The sequence below is a fragment of the Musca autumnalis genome, unplaced genomic scaffold (genome assembly GCF_047663935.1).
Source record: "Musca autumnalis isolate F117 unplaced genomic scaffold, ASM4766393v1 scaffold_2, whole genome shotgun sequence".
NCBI lineage: Eukaryota > Metazoa > Arthropoda > Insecta > Diptera > Muscidae > Musca > Musca autumnalis.
The window spans coordinates 252,327,508-252,339,009 of NW_027411755.1; the positions used below are offsets into that span (position 1 = coordinate 252,327,508).

The window sequence follows — 11,502 nt, forward strand, 5'->3', positions numbered from 1 at the left end:
TCTATGGAATATTTAAAAATCCACGCTTAGATGGCTGAGGGTCTATGGAATATTTAAAAATCCACGCTTAGATGGCTGAGGGTCTATGGAATATTTAAAAATCCACGCTTAGATGGCTGAGGGTCTATGGAATATTTAAAAATCCACGCTTAGATGGCTGAGGGTCTATGGAATATTTAAAAATCCACGCTTAGATGGCTGAGGGTCTATGGAATATTTAAAAATCCACGCTTAGATGGCTGAGGGTCTATGGAATATTTAAAAATCCACGCTTAGATGGCTGAGGGTCTATGGAATATTTAAAAATCCACGCTTAGATGGCTGAGGAGCTATGGCAAAATGTGTTTAAAAATCCACACTTAAAAGTCCACAATTAGCCATCTAAGTGTGGATTTTTAAAATTACTATTTTGCGGTAGCCCCTCCGCCATCTGAGCATGCATTTTTAAAAATATGTTGCCATAGCTCCTCAGCCATCTAAGCGTGGAATTTTAAAAAATATTTAGCCATAGACCACCAGCCAACCAGACGTAGATTTTAAAAATATTTTCCAAATATTTTTCCCATGCTTAGATGGACGGGCTATGGAAAAACATTAATAAAAATCCACGCTTACGAGTAAATGGCTATGGAAAAATTATTGTTTAAAAAATCGACTCTTAGTTGGAAGAGGGGAATGCTGAAAGTCAGTGAAAAAATATTCTTCTCCTCTCTGTGTGATACGTGACAACATTAGCATTTGGCCCTTTAGCGGCGAATAAAGAAAACTTTAATACACATTTTAAGGGTTGTAAAAAAGATTGCCTAGACACAAACCTTTTTGGCCAAACAAATACAACTCACCATATCCATTGCCGCTAATAAAGACCCAAAATAAAAGCTTTTTCTGTAGTGTCACAAAAAGCTTTACATAACGTAAATGACCAATTCAAATGTCGGTGTTCAATATTGCCACTCGAATACGTCACAAGATTTATTCATAGAATGTTCTACTTTCGATTGTTTTGTAGTTATATGGGGGTCAAGGTACTTGTTGCGGGTCTTATCATAGTTTCGAAAGTGAGTTACTACTCATTTATTTTATTGATATCAATATATTTAGTTTTGGACTTATCTTATGCACTATAATACACCCCCAAAGGCATTATCAAAATCTCGGTCCTATCAAAAATCTCCACTTTTCGCAACTTCGTGTATTTTGCAAATAAATTAATGGCTACCGAAAATAATCTTGGCAATCTTTAAAGTGGGGCATAAACACAGAATATTAGAATAAATGTTCGAGACTTTTGTTTTTCTAATTGAAAGAAATAAAAATCTGCCTGCCAGGGGGGTATACTGAGATAACATGTATGTTTCTAATCGTATCGAAATCAAAATATTGATATGGCACCGAAATAGAAATTTAAGATCGGTTGTTGAAGGAACTTAGGTATATAAGAACCCTTCATTAAAAAATCATAATTCAATTAAAATCACAAAGACATGAGAGCGGCATTAGGTATTTCTGCAGCGGCAGTACTACTTTTGGCAGTTTTTTCTGCTACCGTTGAAGCCGGAACCAGGCCCATCTCGGATTGTGTGAGTATGAATTTTTATAGTATAGAAGGCAAATTGTTTATAGTAGAATGTTCCTTTGTAGGCCGAACGTATCCGTGATGATGGCTATCCCGTAGAGACCCATCAGGTGACCACTGATGACAGTTATATTTTAACCGTCCACCGTATTCCCTATTCACCCAAATTGAACAATGCTGGAGTCAAGAAACCTGTTGTCTTCCTTATGCATGGCATGTTGAGTTCTTCCGTCGATTGGGTTCTTATGGGTCCTGGCAAGGCTTTGGGTTACATACTCTCCGATGCTGGTTATGATGTCTGGATGGGTAATGCCCGTGGCAATACCTATTCCAAGAAACACAAAGTTTGGCCAACATATTGGCAAGTATTCTGGGATTTCACCTGGCATGAAATTGGTATCTATGATGTTCCCAACATGATCGACTACATCTTGACCAATACCGGCCAACAGAAATTGCAATATGTTGGTCATTCCCAAGGTACCACTGTGTTCTTTGTCATGACGTCCGAAAAACCAGCCTACAACAACAAAATTAAATCGGCTCATCTATTGGGTCCTGCTGCCTATATGGGTAACATGAAGAGTCCTTTGACTAGAGCCTTTGCCCCCATCTTGGGTCAACCCAATGCCATTGTTGAGGTTGCCGGTTCCATGGAATTTATGCCTAGCAATAAATTCAAGCAAGATTTGGGTATTGAAATGTGTCAGGCCACATCACCCTATGCTGAGATGTGTGCCAATGAAATCTTCCTTATTGGTGGTTATGATTCCGAACAACTGGATTATGTAAGCCACAATCTTCTCAAGCAAACGCAGCATTATTTAACGTTATTTCTTGTGTCATTTTAGGAACTTTTGCCACACATTAAGGCCACATCGCCAGCCGGTGCTTCGGTCAATCAAAACATTCACTTCTGTCAATTGCACAACTCCAAGAAATTCCGCAAATTTGACTACAGCGTTGTTCGCAATCCTTTGGAATATAACGGTGCTCTCTTCCCACCAGATTATGTCCTATCCAATGTCAAGGCCCCCGTAATGTTGTATTATGGTGCCAACGAATGGATGTGTGATGTATCCGATGTCCGTCAATTGCGCGATCAATTGCCCAACATGAAATTGGACTATTTGGTACCTTTTGCTAAATGGGCTCATTTGGACTTTATTTGGGGTACTGAAGCCAAGAAATACGTCTACGATAAGGTCTTGGAACAAATGAAATTGTACGAAAGTTAAATAGACTGATTAAATAATTGATATTTTTTATTTTTATAATTTTTAATAAAGAAAATAATATACAAAACTTTTTCATTGCATATTATAATATTTTTCCTCTCATCTAAGACCACTAAGCGTTGATTTTTTACATAAGATTTAGATTTTTTAAAGAAAATAGTTAAAAATTATACAAAAAAATAGTTCTTAAAAATTAAATTTAAAAATTATTTTTTAAAGAAAATATTACAAAAATTAGAAATTTAAAGCAAATTTAAAAAATATTTTTGAAATTGCATTAAGTGGATATTTTAAAAAATTAACAATTATATTTAAAAAAATTAAACTAAATTTAGAAAATTATTCGTTAATTTTTTTTAATTAAATTAAAAAAATGTTTTTTCAATAGCACTAAGGTTGGATTTTTTTGAAATTATTAAAAAATTATTTTTTTTAAATTGCACTAAGCGTAGTTTTTTTAAAAAAATTTTAATACTAATTCAAAGTTAAATTTAAATTTTTTTTAATTCGGCTAAGCATGGCATCTTTAAAGAATATATTATTACAAATTCAAAGTTAAATTTGAAGAAATATTTTTTTAATTCCACTAAAGAATACATGAATAAAAATTCAATTTTAAATGATTTTTTTTTTCTTTTAATTCCACTTAGAGTGCATATTTATGAATATATCTAAAAAATATATATATACATTTAAATTAAAAATTAAATTAATTTTTTTTAAATTTCTTAAACGTCAGTTATTTTAATAAGAAATTTAAAATTTATTTTTAAAATTGTACTAAGCGCGGGAGTTGTTAAAAAAAACTATAAAAATAAATAAACTTAAAAACAGTTTTTAAATTGCACTAAACGTGGATATTTTTAAGAAAATATTTAAAAAAAAAGTATATAAAATTATATAAGCGTGGATTTTTAAAGAATATATTAATTAAAAATTCAAAATTAAATTTCACAAAGTGTAGATTTTTAAAGAGTCTGTTTTTAAAAGTGAATTTATTTTAAAATTATAATTTAATTATTAAATAAAACAATTAAAAATCGAGGACCTATTTAAAGAAAATATAAAAAAATAATCAACAACATTATTTTTTAAATTCCACTGAGCGTGGATTTTTTAAATAAAAAATTATAGTAAAATTTAATTAAACTAAGCGTAGATTAAAAAAATACAAGTCAAATTTTAACAATAATTTTTTTTAAATTGCACCAAGCCAGAATTTGTTAAAGAATATGATTAAAAAATTATTAAAGAAAAAATAATTTTTAAAAAATAATAATAAATTTTAACTATTAAAAGTTCATTAGCCCTCCGATTAGTAAGAAACTCCCTCAGGAGCATGTAATGTATTCCAAGGATATTTTACCTTCAAATGTTTAAAACATTTAAAACGTTTGAAATAATCTTTGCTGAACGAGGAAACAATAAATTACACTGAGCAACATGAAAATTATTAACCATATTCTGACACCGCAGCGTGATAGAAGATCAAAAAAACGAGGACACGTGTATCGCCGTTTTTTCGTAAATCATCAACTTTCGCGGTTATAGGCCTCCAAAGTTTTGGGGCTTTGATGTAAAAAGGGTCATTTAGTCGGGACTATATCTTCCAAACCGTTAGGAAATTTGAATTCATCTCAGAGGCAAAGTTGTAGCTCTTGTCTTAAAGAACAAAAACACATATAATCCATAAAACTTCACCTGCAAGGTCAAAATCGCCATGGTCAAATTTCTTTTAAAATATTTTCTAAAGTTTTGTTATACAGCTATCAAACCGATCAAATTTGATGCAAGTAATCAACTACAAAAATGTACCTCAGATCTCAGTAAACATCTTTCTAGAATATACGAACTCTGTATAGACGGTACTTAAAGGTCAAAATAGCAAAGCAATTGTGATTTGTATCCTGTTTTCTCTGGTTCTGGTCCACAGATACTAAACAGTTCAATATTCAAGAAAACAACCAACTACAATAATGTAGCAAAGACATCAGTAAAAAACTTTCTGGAACAGGCGAAATGTCTATGAACAGTACTTAATGGTAAAAATAGCAAAAATATTTTGAAAATATCCAATTTTTATACTTTTTTCTCTGACTCAGGTCCAAAGATACGCAACCGCCCAAAAATTAAAGTTACAGTCAACTACAAAAATGTGCCTTAGATTTCAACAAACAAGTTTCTAGAACAAATGAAGATTCTAGAGAAGTTTTAGACGACAAATATAGAGATATAGGAAATAATTAGGTAGCCTGGAAAGCTGTTCTCAGTCGTCAACCCGTCACATTTGCCTCATATGAATTCATTTATCTTAGATGTCAAATTATTATCTAGTAAACATCCGTTAATAATGATTTAAATTTACAAAATTATATGTTTTTGTTACTACTCGGTAATCCGGAAAATTTGATAATTGGGACACCGCCGAAACATGTGGTGTCCGGATTATAGAAATTGTACTGTATATAACAAAAATAATAATTAAATTAAAAATTTAGATTTAAATTCCACTAACCGTGGATCTTTTTTAAAGAATATATTCGCCAAAAATAAAAATTAAGTTAAAAAAATATTTGTTTTAAATTTCACTAAGCATGGATTTTTTTAAATGATATACATTATAGTCTCGATAATCCGACACTCGCTCATCTGGACAAAGCGGAAATACGCGTTTTAAAATAAATTGCACTAAATTTTATTTATTTTTATTATTATTATTGCTATATACAAATTAAATACATTTTTTTAAATTGCCCTAAGCGCAGATTTTTTTTAAAGAAAATTTTAAAAATATAAATTTAACAAACTATGTTTTTAATTAAAAATTAAATTAAAAAAAATTAAACTTAGTGGCTGTTTAATTTTTTTTAATTAAAAAATAGTTTGTTAAATTTATATTTTTTAATGTTTTTTTAAGAAAATAAATTTTAAAAATATTTTTATTACATTAAAAAATTAAAAATTAAATTAATTTTTTAATAAAAATTAAAGGTTTTAATAAAAATTAAAGGTTTTTATATAAAAATGAAATTAAACAAGTAAAAAAGTATCTATCAGTCGACTTTCAGCCTCAGCCCATGTGAATTGTATCTTTCATCTACGGACAAACCTAATGTATTTAGGGTCTTTTCAGAATTGTGTGGCCACTTTTGGATATTTGAACTTGCCGACAAAAATGTGGATTAGGATTAAAGTTCAAAAGTCTTGCGGAGGAGGTACTTAAAGAAATGAACCGACATAGTCCATTATGGAAGTATATCTTATTTTGGGAGTCATATCTTTTCGATAGTAATCGCGCCCACTAGTCATTTCAGTGGATTCTCGTATAACTTTTGGATCAGTATGCAGGAAGCATGGACTTGTCCACAAAAACATAATATCGCTGTAAACAGGACCACAAAGAGTATCATCGGTATACATTTCCAAAGGATTTTCGACCCTAAACTGCACTTAGACACAAATGTTGAACTTTTGTGAGTGAGGTACCCTAAGGGAGGACCGATATGAGCGATTTTAGAAATTAAACTATATTTGGACTAAATATTAGGAGATCCAATGTTTGGACCAAATTGGTTTTCCCGTTCAAGAGATATGGTGCATTACATTTTAGTTACATTTTTTTTAAAATTTGGGGGGATGTACCGGAAGTTGTGGACAAATATTGCCTATCTTTGAACTGAAACTAAGTTTGGACAAAATATGACGAAGGCCAAATTTTGGACCAAATCGGTTGATCAGTTCGAGAGTCATCGTGGTCTCCAGCTAGACACTGTCTAGCAGACAGACAGACGGATGGGCATGGTTAAATCAACTCCAAATTGTCCTTCAGGGATGTTGTGGGAACATATGTATGTATGTATGTGGGTTTTTAAAAATTAAATTTCATAAAAAAATCATATTAAAATTATTGTTTAAATTTCACTAAGCTTTGATTTTTAAAAATTAAATTTAAAAAAAAATATTTTTTAATGCACTAAGCGTGGATTTTTAAAAAATAAATTAAAACATGTTTGATTAAAAAATATATATTTAAAAAATTATGTTTTATGTTAAAAAAATAAATTTAAAAAATAATTTTTAAAGAAAATATTAAAAAAATTTAAATTAAAAATGTAAATTTAAAAAAGTTACTTTTTAAATTGCATGCGTGGATTTTTATATAAAAATTAAATTTAAAAAAATATTTGTGTAAATTGCACTAAGCTTGGTTTTTTTAAATAAGTTAGGATTTTTTATATTAAAAAAGAAATTTAAATTATTTTTTTTAATTAAAAAATAAAATTAAAAAGATTTTTTTTTTTAATTTGCACAATGCGGGATAAAAAAATTGCGGATTTTTTGAAAAAATATTAAAAAAATAATTGTTTTTTTAATTAAAAAAATTTAAAATTGAATTAAACAAAATGTTTTAAATTGCACTAAGGGTGAAAGGAAATAACAAATACGTTTTAAAAATTGTATTTTTAATTAAAAAATTAAATTTAGAATTAAATTTTTTAAGAAAATATTTAAAAAAAAACTGAATATTAAGCGTAGTGTTTAAATTGTATAGAAAATAAAAATCCTATTTAAACTATCGGGCATGTTCTGCAATTCACCGTGCATCCAATTCACATCACACATGCACTTCACCTGTGAAAGCAATTGCTGTTCTGTATTTCACGTGAAAAGAGCTTTCATATTTCACAAAAGAACTTTGGAAAGCTTTATTAGAGCTTTCAAACTTTATCATGAAACAATGAAAAAATATCAGTCTGTGTTGGCGCATCAACGAATACACATGCGTGTGTGGGTATGTACGCTTTGTTCTTTTGATTGTTTACGAAACAGACGTAAACAAAGAAACGAACTCTTACAAGAGCGCGTACATGTTGAATTTAGTACTTCAAGAAAAAATACATTTTTATATCATATTTTGTTAAGAAAATTAAATATTTCTTTAAATGCTCATAGAAAACAAATTAAATTTTAGTTCCATGCAGTTTTTTGTAGAAATTTTCAATTATTTTCTTTAAAAAGTAAGGATTCACTCAGCTCTCGCCATCAAAATTTCAGTGTGAGGAATACACCCCAACTAGGTGTAAAGTGTGTTGCAGAACAGCTTTAGGTGTGTTCGATACACGTGAGGTGCAGAGGTGAATGCCAGAACATGCCCGAATATTTATTAAATTGCACTAAGCGTGAATTTTTTAAGCAAATATTTTAACAAATTTAAAAATTAAATTTCAAACATTAGTTTTTAAATTGTACAAAGCGTGGATTAAGAAAATATTTCAAAAAAAAATAATAATTAAATTTAAAACATTATTTTTTAAATTTCACGTATTCTTTCATTGTCTATCTGCGTGGACTTTTTTAAGAATATTTTCTCATGGCCTATCACACCATCTTGGAAATCTGCGGCGATTTGATTTTAAAAACAAAACAATTCCTACCAAAATTCAAAATAATAAAAAAAAGTTCTTATCTTTTCTACGGACTGATCATAAATACCAGACCCCCTAGAAAGGTTTATGACTGTGGCAGAAAGTTAGAACGAAGAATCACGGTATAATATGAAGGGGGTACTAAAAACAACCTAAGGTGTTAGTCAAAATATATCAACTTCTTTATCATATCGCAATGCTAATCAAAACATTGATATTTTTGCACAAATCCAATCCCTTGTCAGATTAATAAGGTTAGCCGCAAGAGATTGGTTATAAAAGACCTTTCGGGGCCAATCTAACACTTATTTTAAGTGTATACGACATGAGAGGAACACTGATTACGGCAGGAATACTGCTATTGGCAGTGTTTTCTGCTACCGTTGACGCCGGTTCGAGGCCCATTTCGGATTGTGTAAGTGAAGATTTTCCTCTAAGAGACATACGATTCGTTATACTAAAACAATAATTTTTCTTTAGGCCGAACGCATTCTTGACGATGGCTACCCAGTGGAGACCCATCAAGTGACCACCGATGACAGTTATATTTTAACCGTCCACCGCATTCCCTATTCACCCAAATTGAACAATGCTGGAGTCAAGAAACCTGTTGTCTTCCTTATGCATGGCATGTTGAGTTCTTCCGTCGATTGGGTTCTTATGGGTCCTGGTAAGGCTTTGGGTTACATACTCTCCGATGCTGGTTATGACGTCTGGATGGGTAATGCCCGTGGCAATACCTATTCCAAGAAACACAAAGTTTGGCCAACATATTGGCAAATATTTTGGAATTTCAGTTGGCATGAAATTGGTATCTATGATGTACCCAACATGATTGACTATATTTTGAGAAATACCGGAGAAGAGAAGCTGCAATATGTGGGTCATTCTCAAGGCACTACTGTTTACTTGGTGATGATGTCCGAAAAACCAAAATATAACGATAAAATTAAATCGGCTCATTTATTGGGCCCTGCTGCCTACATGGGTAACATGATTAGTCCCTTAACGGTGGCTTTTGCCCCCATCTTGGGTCAACCCAATGCCATTGTTGAGGTTGCCGGTTCCATGGAATTTATGCCTAGCAATAAATTCAAGCAAGATTTGGGTATTGCAATGTGTCAAGCCAAATCTCCCTATGCTGAAATGTGTGCCAATGAAATTTTCCTCATTGGTGGTTATGATTCCGAGCAATTGGATTATGTAAGTATAAAATATTCACAAACAAAGGGAATCAATTAACGTAATTTGTTGGGTCTTTTTAGGAACTTTTGCCACACATCAAGGCCACCTCGCCAGCCGGTGCTTCGGTCAATCAAAATATCCACTTCTGTCAATTGCACAACTCCAAGAAATTCCGCAAATTCGATTATAGCATTGTTCGCAATCCTTGGGAATACAATGGCTCTCTCACTCCACCAAATTACAAACTGTCTAATGCCAAGGCTCCCGTGATGTTGTATTATGGTGCCAACGATTGGATGTGTGCCGTTAAGGATGTCCAGAAATTGCGTGACCAATTACCCAACATGAAATTGGATTATTTGGTGCCATTCCCGAAATGGGCACATTTGGACTTTATTTGGGGCACTGAAGCCAAGAAATATGTCTACGATAAGGTCTTGGAACAAATGCAATTGTATGAAAATTAATAAGAAATAAATTCTTTATCTTCCATTCTAAAAAATAAACAATCCACTTCACTTGGAGTTCTATGGGAAGGGGGTCTGCTGACTCACATTGTTAATTAAAGTACATATGTTGTGATAAGTCAAGTGGCTCTAAAATCTGGTTATAGATTGATTAATCAACTCTAGTGTCGATAGTGTCAGAATAAATAATCATTATTCATTCATTTTATAATAGCTCCAGTGGCAATAGGTCAGAGGCAGATAAGAAAGGAGACAAGTTTATTTAAAGTACATTATTTGAGCCTGGAACATAATAAGACTTCCAATGACACCTAATGAAAGTGGTAGAAGAATCTCTAAACTTATGCTAATAAAACGTCTGTACTGCAATGGAAAAAGTTGAATATACAGATACCTTCGGTGGCAGCGAATCGAATAAACAGTCCCTTACAAATTAGCGAGTCTGGTTTTGTATTAGTAATTGGATTAGATAGCGGCAGTAATTGACATACTCAATTGCAAATGGAATCACCCCTCGTACAGAAAAAAAGAGCTCTATGACAAAGTACTGTCCACTCCATGATAAAAATCACAAAATCAGTATCTGGGTTGCGGAGATTTGGACCAAAGAATTAATTATACTCTGATAAGTTTCGACATAAAGAAGTAATCCGCAATTAATAGCAGAAAATCTGTAGAAAAGGCGCGAACCAAAATGAAGACCAACAATTCTGTCAAAGTGAGAAATATTTCCTCCTTGAGAGAAGAGCAAGATTATCTAGTTGTGTTGACAGTAATGTCACAGAACCAATCCCATATGGTGGTATGCTGCCCTATCAAAATGGGAACCTGATTAGATATGAACGTATGTTCCAATCTCAGTGGATGGTCCATGGAATATGAAATTGTATACAGCTACTCTGTGAACAACTAATCCATGGTTGATCTAATCGAAAAATGACTAAAGTAGATATTGTAGACAGAAAAATTATCTACAAGTTTGGTATATGTAATTTTTTTCCTAGAAGGAACCATTCTAGAGATATAGCTGTTCTACAAAACACATGATTTTTATGCACATATTCAGACGAACCGGGTAAAATATCCTTAGTAACTGGGTCTGACAACTTTCGGACCGAATACTGCGTTGGTTCACACTTTGCATATCGTAATATTTCTTCGAATATTAGATACAATTCGAAGGTGGTGCTTATAGGTCCACTCCATCTGGTACCTGGCCCACAAAAGTTCGAAAATATTCACTAAAATGGTACGCGCGATATCCGATAAATGGAGGAACCGATTGGGTCCAAACTTTGGATCTCAAAATACTGTGTCCAAACATTGTTTATGTTCAAAAGTGGGCTCTATCGGTCCACTCCTTGAGGTACCACCCACAAAAATATTAAACATTTTTGTTTAAGTGTTCGAGAATCCTTGGAATTTTTTTATCGAATGTACTCCTAGTGTCGCTTTTTACAGCGATAACATGTTTTTCGTGGGCAAGTCCATGTTTCCTGATATGCTGGTCCAAAAGTCTGAATTTTATGGTGACCAACTAAAATATATCTATCGAGACGAATTACTCCCAAAATAAGACCCACTTCCAAAATGGTCTATGTCGGTCCATT

At 32.0% G+C, this 11,502-nt stretch overlaps 2 protein-coding genes across 2 annotated transcripts; both read left to right on the plus strand.

Moving 5' to 3' along the window:
- The first annotated feature begins 1,484 nt into the window (after positions 1-1,484).
- Positions 1,485-2,814, plus strand: LOC141392566 (lipase 3-like). Its single transcript, XM_073965499.1, has 3 exons — positions 1,485-1,580; positions 1,642-2,364; positions 2,428-2,814. Exons 1-3 carry the CDS (start codon positions 1,485-1,487, stop codon positions 2,812-2,814), a joined length of 1,206 nt encoding a protein of 401 aa, XP_073821600.1.
- Positions 2,815-8,529: 5,715 nt separating this feature from the next.
- LOC141392567 (lipase 3-like) lies at positions 8,530-9,892 on the plus strand. Its single transcript, XM_073965500.1, has 3 exons — positions 8,530-8,655; positions 8,721-9,443; positions 9,506-9,892. Exons 1-3 carry the CDS (start codon positions 8,566-8,568, stop codon positions 9,890-9,892), a joined length of 1,200 nt encoding a protein of 399 aa, XP_073821601.1. The 5' UTR covers positions 8,530-8,565.
- Positions 9,893-11,502: the final 1,610 nt, after the last annotated feature.

Coding starts and splice junctions, on each gene's coding strand:
- LOC141392566 (XM_073965499.1), top strand. CDS start 1,485: ATGAGAGCGGCATTAGGTATTTCTGCAGCGGCAGTACTACTTTTGGCA. Junction 1,581..1,641: donor CCAGGCCCATCTCGGATTGT/GTGAGTATGAAT, acceptor GTTCCTTTGTAG/GCCGAACGTATCCGTGATGA. Junction 2,365..2,427: donor ATTCCGAACAACTGGATTAT/GTAAGCCACAAT, acceptor GTGTCATTTTAG/GAACTTTTGCCACACATTAA.
- LOC141392567 (XM_073965500.1), top strand. CDS start 8,566: ATGAGAGGAACACTGATTACGGCAGGAATACTGCTATTGGCAGTGTTT. Junction 8,656..8,720: donor CGAGGCCCATTTCGGATTGT/GTAAGTGAAGAT, acceptor ATTTTTCTTTAG/GCCGAACGCATTCTTGACGA. Junction 9,444..9,505: donor ATTCCGAGCAATTGGATTAT/GTAAGTATAAAA, acceptor GGGTCTTTTTAG/GAACTTTTGCCACACATCAA.